The following is a 20830-nucleotide window of genomic DNA, read 5'->3' as shown; positions in this document are numbered from 1 at the left end:
TCTGCCTGAGAGAGCCATACTCCAGCACATTCTTCGCAATTGCAACCCTAGGCTGGCAAGTCTAGTCAGGGGATCTGTGCGATCGGTTGATGAGTTGGTACGTGTCGGGACACTCATTGAGAAAGACCTGTTGGCCTCTAAGTCATACTGGGCACAAGCTAACAAAGCAGAGCAGCAGAAGAAGACGACTGGAACCTCAGCACCTCCCACGGGGGGAAAGAAAACCCCTGGGAACCTTTCTGTTGTGCAGTCGGCTGAGACGCAAGAAAAGCCTAGCGAGCCAATCATGCTGTCTATGCTCCTGAAGTCATACCACTGTTGGGGTCTTCTGGATACCGGCTGTACCTATACTCTGGTGCAGGAGTCTTTGTGGAGACGTTTAAAAGGTCCCAGTGAGGGACTGAAGACTTGCCACAATGGTGCTTTCATGTTGGCTGATGGCAAGATCAACAGTGCCATTGGTCATGCAATGATTGACTGTGTCTTTCATGGTCGACAGTACACAGTCGATGTCAAGATTATGAAAGACGAGCACCTGGCTTTTCCAGTAGTAACTGGTCTGGACTTCATGTTTCTTACGGGAATCATCCTTGACTTCAAGAACTCCCGCTACGCCATTTCCAGAGGAGACCAACTTGAGTACCATCCTTTCAACCACCAAAGCTCGACACTTGACCCTTTGCATGGTGCCCATCTGTACCTTGCTGTCCCAGTGCCTGCTGCTCCATGTATCCACACCAGTAGCCAACTGGAGGATGGAAGGGAGCAAGAAGGTGACCCCGGTCCGGTAGACCATGTGCAAAGACTGGTTCAAGCAGCTTCTGTCAGTGAACTGGTTCAGGGCCAGCTAGAACATCTTCTCAATGACTGGTCATCCGTCTGTACGGACGCAATTGGCCACACCTCAGTGGTTAACCACAGCATCCTAACTAACGATGAGGTTCCTATCCGTCGACGTGCATACAGGATGTCACAAGAGAAACAGGAGTATGTGGCAGGAGAGATTAAGGACATGTTGGACAAGCGAATCATCAGGCCATCTGCTTCACCATGGGCTGCACCTGTGGTGTTGGTGAAGAAGAAATGTGGAAAGCTTCGGTTCTGCGTGGACTACAGAGCTGTCAACGCTAAAACCCCTTTGGACGCCTACCCCATGCCTCACATTCATGAGATCTTAGAGTCCATGCATGCTGCCACAGTGTTCAGCACCCTTGACTTGAAGAGTGGATACTGGCAAGTGGGAATGGATCCGCGGAGCATCCACAAGACAGCCTTCGCCACTCCACAGGGTCTATATGAGTTCCTTGTTCTGCCTTTCGGGCTCAAGAACGCAGCGGCAACCTTCCAACGCCTCATGGAAACAGTCCTGAGAGGGCTGATAAGGAAGTTCTGCTTTGTGTACATCGACGATATTGTGATTTACTCACAAAACGATCAGCAGCACCTACAGCACCTGAGGGAGGTGTTTTCCAGGCTCCAGGGCGCCGGACTCACCCTGAACTTGGGGAAGTGTAACCTCTTCCAGCGATCACTGACCTTCCTGGGTCACGAGGTGTCTGGCGAAGGAATCCACACTGAGGCGAGGAAAATTGATTCTGTCTTGTCTTTCCCGACACCGTCCTCAGTGAAGGACATTGAAAGATTCTTGGGGATTGCCGGCTGGTATCATCGGTTCATTCACCGATTTTCTGAACGGGCTGCACCCCTTAATGCGCTAAAAAAGAAGGGCACACCGTGGGTGTGGACCTCAGAGTGCCAAGCCGCTTTTGAAGACCTGAAGCAGGCTCTCACCACAGCTCCAGTGCTGATGGCACCAAACTTCAGTTTACCTTTCAAGGTTCAGACAGACGCAAGTGGCATCGGTTTGGGGGCCGTGCTTACCCAAGAGGTGGAAGGCGTTGAGCGAGTCATTGCGTACGCATCGCGTGTCCTCAACCCTGCTGAGAGAAATTACTCTGTCTCAGAGAGAGAATGCCTTGCCGTTGTATGGGCGGTAGAGAAATGGAGAGCCTTTCTTGAAGGGCGGAAGTTCGAGGTGGTTACTGACCATTCTTCCTTGGCGTGGGTTTTCAACCACCCAAAACCAACTTCCAGACTGGCACGTTGGACAATTAGGCTACAGGAGTTCGACTTCAATGTCATTTACAGGAAGGGACGATTTAATGTTGTTCCAGATGCCCTGTCTAGAGCACCTGTCGGGGTGGAAGACGTAGCCATTCTGTGTGTCAGCCGTACTGTTCACAGTCACCGATGCACCCTCCCTGTAGACTGGGCCGATATTTCTGCGGCTCAGCAGTATGATCCTGAAGTACAAGAGTTGGTGAAAGAGGTGCAAGATGGAAAAGTCAAACACGGACGCATCCACTATGCCCTCGAAAATGGATTCCTGTACAGGATCGTACCCATCAAGCAGGAAGGACAGAAATGGCAGTTGTTCATCCCAAAAGGAATGAGGTCCCAATTCCTCAACTACTTCCATGACAGCCCACTTGGAGGACATCTAGGAAGGCTGAAAACCCTACTGAGACTGTTGGATGTTGCGTACTGGCCAGATGTGAGGAAGGATGTATGGGGGTACACCAAGAACTGCATAACCTGCCAGAAGTACAAGCCCCAACTGACCAAGCTCTCAGGCCACTTACAATCGACTGCCGTGAAGGAGCCTGGTTTCATGCTGGGTGTTGATCTCATGGGGCCTTTTCCTAGGAGCAGGAAAGGCAACCAATACCTTATGGTGGTAGTCGATTATTGCTCCAAATGGGTTGAGCTGTTCCCCATACGAGAAGCGAAGTCCCCCAAGATAGCTTCCTTGCTAATCGAGGAAATCTTCACTAGGTGGGGTACCCCCAAGTACCTCGTGTCTGACAGAGGGGCACAGTTCACCTCTCAGCTGCTGGCACAGATATGTCAACAGTGGGGAGTGGTCCAGAAGCTAACAACAGCATACCACCCTCAGACAAACTTGACCGAACGCATCAATCGCACCTTGAAAACAATGATGGCATCTTTTGTCAAGGACAAGCACAATACATGGGACATGTGGCTTTCAGAGTTCCGGTTCGCAATCAACTCGGCATGGCAGGAAAGCACGGGCTTCACTCCAGCAGAAGTAGCCCTGGGACGCAAACTGAAAGGCCCACTGGAGAGGGTCCTGTGCCGAGCCCCTGATCCTGACGAGACCACTTATGCCTTGCTGGAAAGACAGAAGAGGTTAGTGGAGAGTGTCAGACAGCATGTGGCAAAGGCTCAAGAGAAACAGGGTCGCTATTACAATCTCAGGCGTGAGCAGGTCACATTTGAACCTGGGGATCTAGTGTGGATCAGAGATCACCCCCTGTCCAAAGCAGAAGCAGGTTTCATGGCCAAGCTCGCACCTAAGTGGAAGGGCCCTGCTAAGATACAGAAAAGGTTAGGCCCTGTCAACTATTCTGTGTCACTTCTAGGGCCGAAAGATCATAGTGATGTATATCATGTGCAGAACCTGAAGGCTTACTTTGGCCCCAAGGAGCCTCTTCCATTAGGGGAGGGGAATATGTAACATCTGTGCCCAGAGTCACATTGTTTTTATGCATTTTTCATTTGCTATGCACTATTTTCATGTATGTTATTATTTTTCCACCTATCTGCCACACTATGCGTTTTTTATAGTTATCTGCTGGACTATGCCATGAGAAACCAGCTAGATACATGTGTTGCTATGGTAACAGAACAGGCAGTGATTGTGAAGCCCCGCCCACAGCTCACCTGGCTGATGGGGTGAGGGGCAATCACATTGTTTGGGCCACCTGGAGAGATTGAGTCTGGCAGTCCAGTGTGGAGGTGGAGAGAGACAGACACACAGGCTACACTGAGAAGCAAGAGGATTTATCCCAAGTCTTGCTATAGTAGTTTGTGGGATCGTGTGGATTTATACCCTTTGGAGAAGGAGAACTTTCTTTCCATTTTGGATTATTTCCCTGGAGTTTGGATTATTAGGAGGACGGACTTTGCGTACCGGGTGAAAGGGCGGTAAGAGCCGAGTAGACTTTCCACTACGCAACTTTGGAGCGGGTTCCATTTTGGATTTCTTTTTTGTGGACATTTAAGTTAGCCTTGAACAGTTCCAGGACATTTGAACCTCACACCCATCCCTTTTGAGACAGTTTATTTTATTTTGATTTCATTTAAGTTGACTATTGTTATTGGAATTTGTTTTGTTTTAAGTTTATTAAATTACAGTTAAACTTATTTACTGATTTCTTTAGTGATTTTATTCTGAACTGACCCACCACCTCCCTCATTTTTGCTATAATTGATTTATTTAATTGTTATTAGTGTAATCGTTATAATGTATTATTAGGCTTATTAGGTTAGGTATCATTTATAGAAGCCTTCACTGCGGTGTCAGTACTCACAATGCCAAAACATATTTTATTAATGAATGTATTGTTTTTCAGAAGTGAATCCTGAACAACAAAAACACTATACAATTCAGAATCAGAATTAACTACTAACCTACTAGTCAAAACAGGGGATGGGAGCACTCAAAGTATTTGGGATTATTATTATTATTTAATTCTTCCCCCTTTATTTACCCAGGGTAGTAGCTGAGCACAAGTGCTCATTTTCAGCAAACACCCTGCACATAGAAACACACAAACACACACATTAAAACCTGGGAGCTGACCAGTACAGCCACAGTCTTATAAGGTTGGCCACTAAGCAGCTCCACTGGAGCAGTTGGGGGTTCAGTGCCTTAAGGGCTCACTTCAGCGGTGAGTGATGACCAATCACTTCCCGACCCAGATTTCTCATGCCCGTCTGGGGAATCGAACCAGCAACCTTTTGGCAACAAGGGCGTTCCTCTAACACTTAGGCCACCGCTGCCCATTATGCACGGTGTAAAATAGTTTATGTAAATGTCAACAGTTTTCTTTCCGTTTTGTTTAGGGAATTAAAAATAGCAGGGTTCCCCCCACATATTCCATTCATAGTCTTCAAGAAAGGCATTAGTTTAAAGATACCCCTACCAGAGTTTAGTCAGGTGGCTTAGTGAAAATTCCATTCTATTATTTTATTTTTTTGCCTGATGTTTACTTAGGGTCTATCGTTTAATTGTAGTCTATGAGCCCCTAGAAAATGTCTGTGGAATAATAAACAGGCCACAACAAAGCAGTGTTTATAGAAACCGCCTCTGCGCCTAGCATCACAGTTACAGTACTAGAGAAGGGTGCTTATCTTTTTTTACCTTCTGTTTCTCCCCAATTTAGTCATTATGCCAATCAATTCGTCTCTACACACATTTCTGCGTGTTAGAAGCACCTAGGAATGTGTGTGTGTGTGTGTGTGTGTGTGTGTGTGTGGCACTGACTCATTTCCATGTACTCTGGTGTTAGGCCAGCGAACGGCTCCAAGAAGTGGTCTATCTCATATCTCTGCAGTTTCTTCTCTCTCTCCTCCTCCTGGAACGGCATGCGCTTTGACTTGATGTAGCGGATCAACTTCTTTAGCTTTCTGAGGAACATATACGCACCGGCACACCGCACGCGCACGCGCGCACGCACGCACACACACACACGCACGCACGCACAGGAACAAGTGTGTTTGTTTTTTGGGTGGATACTGATAACAGAGTAATAATTTGTTATTAAAAGTTCAATATTATTTGCGATATTAAACGATGAACCCAAACATTTCACCGCCCTTCAAACTAAGCTCACACATATTGTACTGTGACTAGGTAAGAGGATCAGCAAAAAAATGCTGAGAAAGGAGGTTTGCATGCTCTCCCTGTGTCCCCGTGTCCCCTAGGGTAGGTACCCTCACAAAAACATGCAGTAATCCTGGTCTACATCCCCCTGGCCAGCCGGGACGCCTGATGGAGGGGAAAGGAACTGGTTGTTATAACGTGATCCTTCCATGCGCTATACGTCCAACGAGGGAAACTCCCCCCGTCAGGTGTAAAGGAGAAACTTGGACACTCAGGCATGAAGGAAGCATGAGTTCAAGTCCGTTGCTCTCCCCATGGTTGTCAGAGGGTGTGTAGAGCCCAGGACCACATTAGATAATTGACACAGGGGTGAAAAATGGGTTTCAAAATCGTGGGATACTAATTATTAAATAAATAAAAAATGCTGAGAAACACATATTTATTTACGGTATTCCGATCTCAAACAGGTTGTTCTGGATGAGCTGTTTGCCCAGCATGGTGATGCTCAGCTGGATGCACAGCTCCATCAGGCAGCCCCCATGAGCACACTGGGAAGGAACACACAGTGACACTGTTGAAAAGGCCCTCCAGGTGGGGCCAATTAGCATTAGAGGACATAACTCACTGATTGCTATGTAAGGCAGTATACAGCTCTAGAAGAGAAAAGTTTGTTGTGCAGTGTTGAGCCTTTTCTGTTCACGTGTGTGTCCATGGAAAAGCAAGTGAGTCATGTTTATGTTAGTTTCATGTTAAGTCCTATGTTTTTGCTTAAGTTAAATTGATGATATATGCATATTTGATTTGTGTATTTGTTTCAGAACCACACCTGTAACAATAAGGGAATAAAACAATTCATGTGAAACACCAGCCTCATCTTTGAACCACAGAGCTCTGATCGGCTCTCCACGGTAGTTTGATGAATCATAATCAGTTTACTCTCAGTTTTAGTCTACAGTTACACTGGGACAGATCTCTATATTAGTCCATCCGTTTTTTAACCCATTTAGACCTGAGGACGATTCTACAAAATGTCTTCTAAATCCTAAAAGTCTTCTGAAATGTTTCTATGTCAGTGGTTCATGTCAAGAACCCCCATCTTTATCTGTAATTGGCAGCAGACCCTCATCTGAAAATATGTTGATCCAGGGACCTCCCAGAAGCAAATATTTCAGTTTAAAAACGTTCGCTCTGAAAGAATATATACGGTATTCAAAGATTTGGGCCACATTTTCACGATTTTTCAAAAATAGCAGATCTACAAGCTCGTAGCGCGGCACCGAGTGCCGCGCTACGAGCTTGTAGATCTGCTATTTTTCAACAGCTAAAGTATAACATAATGCTTTAAAACACCAAAAGGGGTTCCCGCCCAGAATGGGTCAATGCATCATAAAAACGCACAAATCAAACTGAGAGCTTGAGCTTTTGGATTGGCTATTTTTCAAAAATAGCAGATCTACAAGCTCGTAGCGCGGCACCGAGTGCCGCGCTACGAGCTTGTAGATCTGCTATTTTTCAACAGCTAAAGTATAACATAATGCTTTAAAACACCAAAAGGGGTTCCCGCCCAGAATGGGTCAATGCATCATAAAAACGCACAAATCAAACTGAGAGCTTGAGCTTTTGGATTGGCTATTTTTCTTCTGTGGGACACGGCGTGATATTATGGCTTAAAACATGCGATTAATGCCTTACCTCTTCCATTCTGTACGACTCAAACACATATAAGTAGCTGCCTGGTCTGCCCACCAGCCTTTTAGGGAAAATAAACATAATGGTTAGGGAGTGGGAATCAATCATTGCCCAAATGAAGAAAAAGTGAAATGTCCGCACACAATATAATTCTGCTACCGGCCCTTTTTTATTTCAACCTACAAAAGGACGGGGAGCGGTGCGGTGTGCGGACATTCCACTTTTTCTTCATTTGACCACTTTTTTGGGTCCAACACCGTATACAAACTGGGATGTGCATATTGTGAAATAATCTCATGTTAAGTACTGTATGCATTCACTGGCTAACAAGATTGCCATGATAATGACGGGTCTGAGGGGTGTCAGTCATGGCTACTAACCTTCCTCTGAAGAAAGCGATGTAGATAATGGGCGTGAAAGCGTTCACAAATTTCAGGATGAAGGTCTTAAAAATAAGGCGTTCCTCAAAACTCTTGTCTGTCTTTGGGACCTCTGGAAAAAGAACAAAAACAAAAAAACAATAAAAACGGGAGAGCAAATTGGTATAGTGCGATGTCCCCCTACTCTATCATAGTAGTGTCTCCCATACAGTGTTATTTTTGGCAGCAAATTTTGATTTGATTTTTACTTTTCATTTAGTTTTAGTCACATTTTAGTCATTTGCCGGAATGTTTTAGGGTAAATCTAGTTTCAGTCGACTAAATATCATACGTTTTTAGTCGACTAAATCTACAGGTGATTTAGTCGACAGAAATGCATTTTGGTGGGCCTTGATGCCGTCGTAATAACTGTTTATACACTTGCTGAAAATAGCTAAAATGACTTATACTGGATCTCTTGTCCACTAGTCCCTTCCTAACATTTTAGTCTAGTTTTTATTTGTTGACGAAATTGTCAGTATATTTAGGTCTTAGTTATCATAGCTTAGTTTTCATTTAGTTTCCATTTAGTTTTCGTCGGTGAAAAAAGTTTTTTCATTCTTCGTCTTAGTTTTAAGTCGACGGAATGAACACTGTCCCACTACTCACCTAACTCTGTCAGCCATCGTGCCACTGCTCCGTACACCTCGTCCAGTATGAGTATCACCACCAGGTTGATTATGGCCGCCGTGGTCTTGACCGTCAGCCGGACGTGGCTGCGTGTGATGGGGTTGGAGCTCATGTGGAGAGCCGCCTTGGTGGAGATTCGATAAAGGATCACCCCAAACACAAGGGCAAAGGTCACACCAATCTGACGGACAGACAGACAGACAGACAGACAGACAGACAGACAGACAGACGTCAATGAGTCAACGTCTAACTTCACCTCACAACATATTATCTGATACATGTTCACATTAGATGTTGGCCTCAAGTTTAAAATCAAATCGTCATCTGGTTGTATTTTTTTTAAGATATATTTTTGCGTTTTTTTTTTTTTTTGAAGGGACAGACAGTAGGCTGACAGGAAACGGGAGAGAGATGGGGGAAGACATGCAGTAAAGGCCGTGTCGGGCTCGGGAGTCGAACCCACGGCACACTGCGACTGGATTACCAGTCGGGCGCCCAGACGGTTACGCCACCGCCTGGGCCTTCTGGTTGTATTTCAACCAGTACAAGCCAATACCAAGTGAGACTGCTTATTATGTCCCATGTGTCTAAATGTAAAAGTCTATAGCTTAGTAATATAAACACAATTACATATGGCCTATGTGAGTCACGATTAATACATTTTGCTCTGAGTTTTAACTCTTTTCAGAATGCCCTTAAATCTAATCAGAATAAGTGCCATAATAATGTTGAGTGTAGTATGTTTTTCTCACCATTAACAGCATCATGACAACGTTGGTCATGTAGGCAGGGAGACGGTCTCGACACGTCAGCTTCTCTTTGTCCCTCTAAATAAGACAGATTCCGACACTTAGAACCCTCACATCCCTCACAGTAGTCCTCACAATATAGTCGCATGGCTAAAACACACTCAAACAAGACAACATGCAAAGTGCATACAGTAGCATTATCGTTCCGTCATAGAAATGTTCCTCGTTTAGCTTCCACTGAATGCTGTGCAGTGACTCTTATCTGTCATTATTGTACCTTTTATTTAAAGATTAGACGTTGACTTTATAGCCACTGAATATCTTACTGTATCTGCACTATAACTTACCTGCATTGCAATTATGAGTAGGGTCGTGCAAACCACAAATATCGAGGAACTGCACTTACTAATACAAGCCCATCAGACTTGAAATCTTAATAAAACGAACACATTATTTTTTGTTTTGGCTTCAGATTCTGGATAGAATCACTGTATATTTACTGCAGTGTTCCTCTTGTGATTCGATTAACTTATTTATTGTGCGTAGTTAGTGCTCTGAGCACTATACAAACAAGGAAAACAGGATTCTGCACGTTTGAGCTCAATCGAGAAAGAAATGTCTGTGCATGCTGTTAATCCAAGTCTGCTGTGGATATGACTTCTACTGTACCATGTTTAGAGCGAGATGATGATCCTTACCACACCAAAACCACGCCTAAGCCTAACCTACTAACATGGTTTAAACAGAACAAAAATGAATCAATCAAACCACACCTCAAAAAACCATGCTGAAAACATAGATTAAAATAAATCACCCAAAAATGATATATCTATCAATTGCACACCATAAAATATTTTTGGTGAACTAATCCTTCAACGAAACCACAGCACACACCATGTGATTGGTTGGGTTTGCTGACTTACATTTACTACTTAGGCCTCACTCACACCTTCACGTCTAGCATACAACATCGTTGCATGCTAGATGTAAACAAAGGGTAAGCATGCGTGTTTATTGATATACTCGGCCATTAAGATTGTTCAAAATAATGTTCTGTTCATTCAAATAAGTCACAGATTGTAGCTTTTAGGCTATTGTGTTAAAAAGCTGCATTCATGTGGACGCATCCAACAGCTCATAAAGAAAATACTGGATTTGACTCTTAACCACATTCGTTGGGTTTCCCCACATTATTAATAAAATTAAACAAAAGACTAAAAGCATGTCTTATTTCAAGGTTGACGAAGATAAAGTATCAAAGCAAAGAGCGTATTGCCCCCCCAAAAAATCACTACTTATATTTTTTATTGTCGGAAGTGGCCATATAGTATAGCGGGATGTTCTATACTAGCCTCCGCGTTGTGAATCATTATCCCCCAATCAAAATGTGGTTCACTGGATAGTAGAGATGTCCGATAATATCGGCCTCCCAATATTATTGGCCGATATTAACATAAAAATATATTATCGGAAAATATCAGTATTGTTTCTTAATTTATTTATTACTTTCCCCGTAAAATTGAAATGGCCCTGTTATTTTTGCACAGAGAATGATTACATTTGGACATCTTTGTTTCATTTATGAACACATCCAGTGGGGCATCACAGTAAAATGTGCCATAATAATAATAATAAGTTAATTCCACGACAAGAGATATGTGATGTTCACATAGTACACATATCTCAGAACGAGTACCCAGACTGACTCTGCATCCCGACGGTCTCTTCCGGGTGCATTTAAAGATGGAGTGCCACAATTTTTGAATTTTTCCAGTTTTTCATGTGTCTATGAGGTGACAGTACTTAATTAGACAGACTGGAGTTGTTTTTATGTGCAATTGTGTATTGACTTTGTATTTAGGGTTTCTTCCTGGAGGCTGAACCCTTGACAGTCAAACGGGCCAATGAAGTAAACAGTAATATAGTGACATCACACTATCAGCCCCTCCCCTAACCCCTCCCCCTTTATCATACAACTACAGCTGTGGGTGTGGCTTCAGTTCAGGTGGATCACCACCCATCACCACCCACCAGGCAAACCCGGCATACTTAATGAACTGGTGGGCGTGTCCACATAAAAGCATGGTTTTAACAAATACTGTACACTTTTTGGAAAAAGTTCTTCCCCCTTATATTGTAATAATACCTGATGGTCATGTTTTAGGGTGGAAAGAAATGGTGGCACTCCATCTTTAAAGAATACTGGACAACTCACCCCGGTGCCTGCCCGTTTTTCCTCCCGGAATTTTCCCCAGTGAGGGGGATAACTGCTACAACTGCTAATTGCTGTTTGTATTCTTTTTGGAAAAATATAAAAAGATACTCCTATGGAAAGGCTTTATCATTTTACTTATATTGACCCTATAAACAATTTAGTATACTGTAGGCCTAAATGGTACCTCGTCGGATAAACTCCACATATCCTACAACAACTTCCGTGAACAGACTTCACTGTAGTAGCCTTTTCATAAATTATATTTGTACTTAGGCTGTCTGCTGTCGTGGAAGTTTATAGTTGGAGATATTCAAAGTCCAGCTGTCTGCCGTCCATTCTCTCCCACCCCTCACTGGGGAAGATTCCGGGAGGAAAACAGAAAAGGGGTGAGTTGTCTTGTTACCCATTTAAACAGCTTGTTGATGGAAATGACGCTAGTGCGCGGCTTTAACTTGTAGAGTGGGCAAAGCATTGTTTTTGCCCACGTTACTACTTGACGCCTGGACCAGGCGTTTTCTTGGCGACTGTCTGGTTATACCCTGTCTGTGCAGTGTGGTGTACTTGCACCACATGTGCTGTGCATGCGGTCGCAGGTGTGCAGACTCTGTGTGTGTCTTCTCAATTCTGTGCCCCCCCCCCCCCCCCCCCCCCGCCCATCTTTCTCTCTGATGCATTGTAAAACATGTGGTGTCTGATTACGCACGCGCCGTCTCACTAGTAGTGGATCCCATAGACCGGACGGACAGCTTGCGCCCGATTGGCTATTTGCACTCCATAGCCTTGTGGACACGTATCCCGTAGCCTGGAGGGACGGTGAGTCTGAGATTATGAATTCACAAAAATAACATTGTTATCGTTGAACGATTAGATTTTTTTGGGGGGAATTGAGTTCCTTGGCGTGCTGGCAGCGTGCACATGAAAAAAATTACACTGGTCGGTGTTATCTTTTTGCAAGATTAGTCATGGACATCCATGCAAACACAGACACACACACACACACACACACGCGCACACACACCTGCTTCCGCAAGAGAATACTAGATAAGACAAGAATACTCACACATTTAGTGGCAATCACAACACCATGCATCCGTTGGCATCTAATCTCTCTCAATTAGCCAGATAGTTTTAACGCATTGATGTATTATGTTGCATAATATACACATACACACACAGTAAACACACGTGAATCTGCAAGAAGGCTAGCAATCTCACCACAGTAATCCGGAACAGACATGGTTATAAATTAGATCCATATCCCCTGACCGAATGGAACACTGCATAATAACCCTGTTGTCAGTGCATGCGACCCGACCCCGCGACCCGACTACGGATAAGCGGTTGAAGACGGATGGATGGATGTCAGTGCATGCCATGGTGTGGAAACTTGGAATAAGATATTAACAATACATACATCACATCTGCATGTCCCATGCATCTACTGTACCAGTACCACAGTCCACAGACCAACAACAACCAGCAGCATGAAATGCAAGCTTCTTTTTTTACACATTCATTGAATGGGTTTCATTCATCAAGTGATCAATTTGTCATTTCAATGCCAGTGCCGGCATGTTGCATAAAATGCAGTTTTGCCTTTTGTAACTCTGTGGTTTTCACTTTTACCCCTTGAATGTTTCACAAAATTGTTCATTAAAAATAGATCAAATACTAGTAATACTAAGTACATACTAAGTACATATTTAGAGATATATTATGTAGAAACAAATGTAATTAAATTAGCTATTAACTAATTAATGTCATAATTATTACATGTATAGTTAATAACTATACATGTAATAATTATGACATTAAAGAAATACAGTAAGGAATACATAACTATTAGTTATGTATTCCTTACTGTATTTCTTTACCTATTTAAATAGTTAATATTTACCCCTTTCTACTACTATTCTAACAATTGTAGCAAACAAAGAACAAATACAACAAAGCACATATCTATGACTCCCAAACGTTTGCACAACATATTTCTATTCATGGTTTTAAGCACATAGTTGTTCAAAGGGCACCTACGGACGTCTGCAATTCAAAACTGGCCCCTGTAAAATCTGAATCCCCCCCCCACCTTTTCCCCTCACTGTATATACATCTTTTCCCTTTTTGCTTCCTTTATGATGCATTCCTGTTCTGTTCTTTAACTATATAGAAGTGTCTATTTGTACGTCTCTAAATGTTTTGATGAATTGAACATGGTGGACCAAACAAGTGTAATGCTTAATTGGGTCGTCCACTCACAGTTAACAGTCTTTGTATTGAGTTTGTGCTTGAAATGTACTGTAATTCTGCAAACTGTTAATACATATTTCAATAAATCAATTGTGTTGTGTGTATGAACTGTTGAATGAGGCCCATTGAGGGCATCTCCATTTACACCGGGCACAATTTACTACAGTATCCTTTTACGTACCTAAATACACCTAAAATCATTATTATATCATTATATGCACATCCCAGAAACGTATAGATCCAGAGGCTCACATTATTTTATGTGTAGATGTATGTGAAACAGCTAAGTATTGTTTAACTTGACCATAACTCATTACATAATCCAAGTTTAAACACTTATCACCTGTGACGTGATGATTAAAATCAGATTAGCTTGTGGTGTGTTTAGGATGCTTGGAGTATTGGCCGCAGGGTGTCATAGGGAAAGTTGGAAAGACGCCAGTATCTATTTCGCTACATTTGCTATAAGTGAGTAAGTGAGTAGCTGCTCAAAATTAGACTGGAACTCACCTATGCTCTTTATGGCATAGGCAGCTCCCGGCGGATCGGGAGAAACTAGGCACAGCTGCTGGACATGAGACTAATTTATTAGAGCGACAGAGAGAGAGGGGAGTGTGTGTGTGTGTGTACGTGTGTGCGTCAATTTAACAAAGGTGCAGACGATCAGAAATCAGCAGAGAGTGAGCGACGTTTGCGCTGCTGTATGCCGAATTGAAGTGGACTCGGCCCCAGACTTCTTCTCCCTGGAAATAAAAACGTCTGGGTTTCAGAGACTAGCTCAAAATAGACATAGCTACTAGAAAACAAACCCAGACAATGAATGAAAGAGTCCGGTATCAGCTCTACAGTAGAAGGTCTAGAAAGAAAGACACATGAGAAAGTAATAGCTTTATATATACGCCAGCTGTCTAATGGCTTTGTACACTCTGTAGGGGTGCATTCAATTAATCGATATGGCAATATATCGGACGATAGGTGAATCGATCGAGAGGCCGCTCTATCGATACAGCAATAAATGGCATGAATTATCTGTTCTGTTTAACGTTATCAAAACCCCCTTGCAAGTTGCAATGCACTCCCTTTCCAGACCCCTCGTTAGGATGTTTAGACATTTATCTTAATTTAAAGATCTCTGTGGGCCTGAAAGTGCTTTATTGTATTATTGTAACGTTTATTCGATGTATCGATATCGTATTGTGGACTCGGTATCGTGATATATATCTTGAGATTGCAAGCAATATCCCCCACTAACACACCACGCCACATCTGATATGTGTGGCATACACAATATCAGTAGAGCCCGAAATAAAAATAAAATGTTGGCACTTGACCACACAGAAAACTAATCTTGTTGTTGATCAAGGTGGTGATCGAGATATAAATCTGTGGAGGTGATTCCATCGGAGCAGAGTGGGCAGAAGTGGTGGAAAGTTATTTTACTTGAGTACTCTACTTTTGAGTATTTCCAATTTTCAATAAATTTACTTCTACTCCACTGCACCTCAGATCTAAATATTGTACTTTTACCCCACTACATTAATGCGACTCATTGTGAGCTTGTAGTAAGTAAGATCTATTATACATTTGAAAACATATAATGGGACATTAGTACTTTAGGTACATTTTGAAGCCAATACTTTAAGTACATATTGAATTGTATTTCTATATTGCAAAATTGATACTTTTACTTAAGTAAAAAGAAACGTGAGTGCTTTTTCCCACGACTGGTCTGGTCCGTCAGAGAACTGGAATTCTTTTGAAGCGACCGCTAATCGGCTCCCGTTACCCTGGTGTTTCCATGTCACCGCCTGGACCCGGAGCTGTTGATAATCACTTTTCACAAAGTGTGCACTATACCACCCAGATCACATGTTGCGTTATCTCCAATAGATCATTGCTGTTGACAAGACTTTTGCCGTCTAGTACCGAAGTCCTGACGCCACTCCCACTTAGCCTGGTTAATAAACCAGATTAATATCGCACGGACCGCGGGATATTAGTCTGGGGAGGCTCAGCTTGGATTTAATTTCCAGGGGGGGGCGGGTTGAAACATTTTCTCTTTGACGCAATTGGTCAGAGCTACTGTCAGTCAAAGGTCTCAAGCATTGAAAGTCACTGTACCAAAGCCCGCCCATATTGCATACCGTGTCCCGATTGGCCGCCCCATTTCTCTGGTGTAGGAAATGGACGTACAATTGAACCTCTCCAGACCGTAATCCGCCGGCAGGCAATTTATTTTTGCCAACGGCTGATTCGGTCTGGTTTATTAACCAGGCTAACTCCCACTGCCCCTGGGTCACAGCGTTATATGTTTTGTATTGGAAGCCCCATATGCACATTTTAAACCCAAACCGCACCAATTGGGTGAATTGAACCAGTTAAATCACGTGGGTCGACGTGCGCCAGCCGCCAGGACATATCCGTCCCAGCGGTGTGATATGTCCTGTTGCACGCCGACCCAAGTGGTTCGACTGGTTCAATTCAATGGCCCCAAACCACACCAATGGGTCGCCAATGCATCTACTCGCAACCGTTTGGTTGCAAGGAGTTGCATGGTGACCCTTTGGTGTGGTTGGAGCTTTAGATTTGCCCATGGGGATGTGACCCAGGCACATGCGTGTGTGTGTGTGTGTGTGTCTGTGGGTGGGTGCGCACGTGCGTGTGTGTGTGCGTGCGTATGTGTGTGTGTGCGCATGAAATTGAAGAAGCATTAAACAAGGTAGCCTCTAGACCTACGCTACGTTGCAGAGATGTTTGTATAATGTGCTTTATTCATGTAGCCGAAGGTGAGTTATAAAACTCTGGAAAACCTGCACTGCATGTGATACAGAATGAAATGCCCCCCCCCCCCCCCCTATAGTGGACAGATTCAAAGGAAGCAGTTCTAGCTATCTTGCAGTTGTGAGTAAGTATACTGACACTTTTGTTTATGGAAATAGTGATGAATGAAACCCAATGAGCATGGCACAAAAGTAAGGAATGGTATAAGGAGGAGCAGAAGGAATGAGGAAGAAGGAGGATAATGATTTGGGCAACAGAATGAAGAGAGCAGGAGTAGCATCAGAAGCAAGAGGAGGAGGGGAAAGATGATAGACAATGAAAATAACGCAAAATGTATGCTCCATAGGATGATGGTGTCACTTGCCGGCAAGAACTGGCTCCTCAAGGTAACAAGAACTGACTCGTATACCAACAATAATTTACTCTTCACAATTATTGACTCTTCAAGGTAACACAAACTGACTCTTACAAACAACAAGTACTGACTCTTCACAAGAACCGACTCTTATAACAACAACACTTAACACTAACAGACTCTTATACTAACAACAAGAACTGACCCTTCAAGCTAATACTAATACGAACTGACTATTACTAACAACAAGAATGGACTCCTCAAGGTAACGAACTCTTAACCATAACTGACTCTTCAAGCTACTGTAATAAGAACTGACTCTATAAGTGAACAATAAGAACTGACACTTCAAGTTAATAAGAAACAGACTTTTAAACCGATAAGAAAGAACTGACTGACTGACAATGTGTTGCAATGTGACACATTGTTAGCATGGATAAGTGTCCATTTTCGATGGCAAGCAACACCGTCATGTCATGGAGTATGAATACATTTTGAGGATGAAGACGAGACGGAGTGCAGTTAGTTATGATGGAAGCTCCTGGACGGTGAAAAAAAAGGATAGAGGAAGCTCAGTCTACCAGTCGTAACCCCGCCATGGCACTCTGCACTGTCTGCTGCCATTTGTTAGGACGATCCTCACCCTGATCTTTGGGCTTCTAGCACCAAGAAGGACAGCATACACACGCACACACACACGCACGCACAGAAAGACCAGACCACACATTGGTATTCACACACACAACAACAACAACAAATACAGTGTATATATATATACTGTGTTTATAGACAGATAGAAAAGACACAGGGAGCAAAAGTTGAGATAGCATTTTATGTAGACATAGCACTTTCTAGTGTATACTCATAGCTATACTGTACAGATGTTCTACTGTTAGACAGATGCTAGGTTTTTAGCGTCCTTGTGATTTTTTTTTTTAAAGATACATTTTTGGCTTTTCTGCCTTAATTGATAGTTTGAAGTGAAGATAGACAGGAAAGAGGGAGAGAGAGAGAGAAGGGGAGAGACACGCAGCAAAGGTCGTCGTGAACGGGACTCGAACACGCGACACGCTGTCAGGCCAGAGTCCGTGTGGCATACGCCTGGACCAGTCGGCCAGCGGGCGCCCCTTCCATTATGGTTCTTGATGACAAAGTATTTGAAGTAGCCTATTACCATGTGTTGTTAGCCTCGCGCTGCGATACTAATATACCACTGCGCTACACTCAGGGCATATGCATAATTATGCAATAGGGGCGGATGGAGTCTGGCTGCGCCAGGCTAATGTGTTGTCCTTGTTTATTGTAAAATCGCTCTGGATTAAGAGCGTCTGCTAAATGCCTAAATTGTAAATTGCAAAAGGATATAAAAATACAGAATTTGAATAGATGTAGTAGGAGAAATACTAGGCTACTGTTCCTATTTGATCCAGCAATTAATACTAATAGTCACACAGTTGTACATAAATGATGTCACTTCCACAGTATGTTCTAGCAGAAACAAATCATATATATTAATACTAATATACTCCCTGTATCTATTTATCTAGCATACTGTACACACAGTACACTAATATTATACAGTTGAACAGATAACGATCGTGAGATCTTAAGCAGTCACACCTAGCCTGAGTGCAGTGTTGTTTTCGTTGATGAAAACTATGACGAAAAATGTTCGTTGACTACCTTTTTTCACTGACGAAAACTAAATTGAAACTAAGCTAAACTAAGCTATGGTGACTAAAACTATAACCAATATACTGTCGATTTTGTCAACAAATAAAAACTAGACTAAAATGTTAAGAAGGGACTACTGGACAAGAGATCCAGTATAAGTCATTTTACACTTGGTTGCATGCTGAAAATAGCAGTTCTATGAGTCACAATGCGTCGCAGTATGACACATTGTGTGCTTGTAGATCGGCTATTTTCAGCAAGTGTAAAATCAGCCATTACGACGGCATCAAGGCCCGCCAAAATACATTTTAGTCGACTAAATCAACTGTAGATTTAGTCGGCTAAAATCTTATGACATTTAGTCGACTGAAGCTAGAATAACACTACGACTGGACTCTGGGTGTGGCTGCGCAACCTGTTGTGCATCGAGGAAATCGAGGCGCAGCAGGATAAATCAGTCATCTCCACAAACATTCAGGGAGAGCCACTGTCCGGACAGAAGAGAATCATCTGCTCTCGTGAAAAAGTTGTTTATTTCCTTGTTGTGGCTATGTACGACAGTATACACTAAAGGCATGGGAAGCAGCATGTAGCCGCTTGGAAATAAAGTATTTGTTTTTTTTATCGTGAAACATCGGCTGTCGTCTCAGTCCTACAACTGAACCTGTCACACCGACGCTGCAGTAGTATTGGGTCAAACAAAAACAAAAAGCTATATTTTGTACATTACTGGTATACTGGGGAGCACTGGAAAATAAAGTAGTCTTACTTAAAGTGGTATCGGTGCACCGCTAAATAATTCCTAAACAATCTACAGTGGAATGGAGAGACGGTTACAGTACGAGCACAGAGGAGACACAACAGCATTGAAAAGTATACATCACTCTGGAAGACTGAAGGAAGGACTTCCCCTAGAAGACGACTCTATAGAACTCACACATTTCTACCCAAGTAGACATAGTAGTCCTACCTTCAGCTGGTCTCTGTGTTCTTTCTTCAGCGACTTCTGCATGACTCGGAACTCATACTCCGCCCTGTGATGGTCCTGTGGTGAAGGTGGTGGAGGCACATGGGTCCGTGACAGAGTGGTGAAGGTGGTGGAGGCACATGGGTCCGTGACAGGGTGGTGAAGGTGGTGGAGGCACATGGGTCCGTGACAGGGTGGTGAAGGTGGTGGAGGCACATGGGTCCGTGACAGGGTGGTGAAGGTGGTGGAGGCACATGGGTCCGTGACAGGGTGGTGAAGGTGGTGGAGGCACATGGGTCCGTTACAGGGTGGTGAAGGTGGTGGAGGCACATGGGTCCGTGACAGGGTGGTGAAGGTGGTGGGTGGGTCCGTGACAGGGTGGTGAAGGTGGTGGAGGCACATGGGTCCGTGACAGGGTGGTGAAGGTGGTGGATGAATCCGTGACAGGGTGGTGAATGTGGTGGATGAATCCGTGACAGGGTGGTGAAGGTGGTGGGTGGGTCCGTGACAGGGTGGTGAAGGTGGTGGATGAGTCCGTGACAGGGTGGTGAAGGTGGTGTGTGGGTCCGTGACAGGGTGGTGAAGGTGGTGTGTGGGTCCGTGACAGGGTGGTGAAGGTGGTGGGTGAATCCGTGACAGGGTGGTGAAGGTGGTGGATGAATCCGTGACAGGGTGGTGAAGGTGGTGTGTGGGTCCGTGACAGGGTGGTGAAGGTGGTGGATGAATCCGTGACAGGGTGGTGAAGGTGGTGTGTGGGTCCGTGACAGGGTGGTGAAGGTGGTGGGTGGGTCCGTGACAGGGTGGTGAAGGTGGTGAATGAATCCGTGACAGGGTGGTGAAGGTGGTGGGTGGGTCCGTGACAGGGTGGTGAAGGTGGTGGGTGGGTCCGTGACAGGGTGGTGAAGGTGGTGGGTGGGTCCGTGACAGGGTGGTGAAGGTGGTGGATGAATCCGTGACAGGGTGGTGAAGGTGGTGGGTGGGTCCGTGACAGGGTGGTGAAGGTGGTGGATGAATCCGTGACAGGGTGGTGAAGGTGGTGGGTGGGTCGGCCACAGGGTGAAGGGTACAGAGAAGGAGAAATAAGAAAAAGGAAAAACACCATGAATTGAATAATGCATTTCTTACTGAGGATATCCATTCAATGTAAAAGTCTCAGACCGTATCTCATGCAGACCTTACAGGAAAACGTCATATATTATTTATGCAAAAATACATGTTGTACTGTACACAATTGGTAACATGAAACTGTTCCAACCAAGTATACTATAACTTTAATGGATTATTACCTTTTTCAACAACGCTTCAGGAGACAACATAATAATGATGATGGAACACATGACATGTAATAGAATGTTATGGTGATAGCTGAGAGTGCGGTGCTAATTGAAGAGGCAGTAGTGAAACAGAGTGAATAC

At 43.8% G+C, this 20830-nt stretch overlaps 1 protein-coding gene across 3 annotated transcripts in view; it reads right to left on the bottom strand.

Annotated features, from left to right (window-relative positions):
• LOC310858138 (anoctamin-1-like) overlaps nucleotides 1-20830 on the bottom strand; it is a 72323-nt gene that overhangs the window by 13487 nt on the left and 38006 nt on the right. Inside the window, exons 13-20 of one of the 3 annotated variants that reach the window (XM_083764216.1) lie at nucleotides 19419-19493; nucleotides 17356-17433; nucleotides 9180-9254; nucleotides 8407-8608; nucleotides 7759-7870; nucleotides 7382-7439; nucleotides 6137-6237; nucleotides 5351-5493 (exon numbers count right to left, since the gene is read on the bottom strand). In XM_083764216.1, coding sequence (XP_083620342.1) covers nucleotides 5351-5493; nucleotides 6137-6237; nucleotides 7382-7439; nucleotides 7759-7870; nucleotides 8407-8608; nucleotides 9180-9254; nucleotides 17356-17433; nucleotides 19419-19493 — 844 coding nt within the window. The remainder of the gene's footprint in view (nucleotides 1-5350; nucleotides 5494-6136; nucleotides 6238-7381; nucleotides 7440-7758; nucleotides 7871-8406; nucleotides 8609-9179; nucleotides 9255-17355; nucleotides 17434-19418; nucleotides 19494-20830) is intronic. The other 2 variants (XM_083764217.1, XM_083764218.1) reach the window with 2 other exon arrangements.

The sequence above is a fragment of the Protomyctophum parallelum genome (genome assembly GCF_964188405.1).
Source record: "Protomyctophum parallelum genome assembly, chromosome: 4".
NCBI lineage: Eukaryota > Metazoa > Chordata > Actinopteri > Myctophiformes > Myctophidae > Protomyctophum > Protomyctophum parallelum.
Note: the sequence above shows the minus strand (reverse complement) of the source record. Positions and strands in the feature narration are given on the sequence as shown.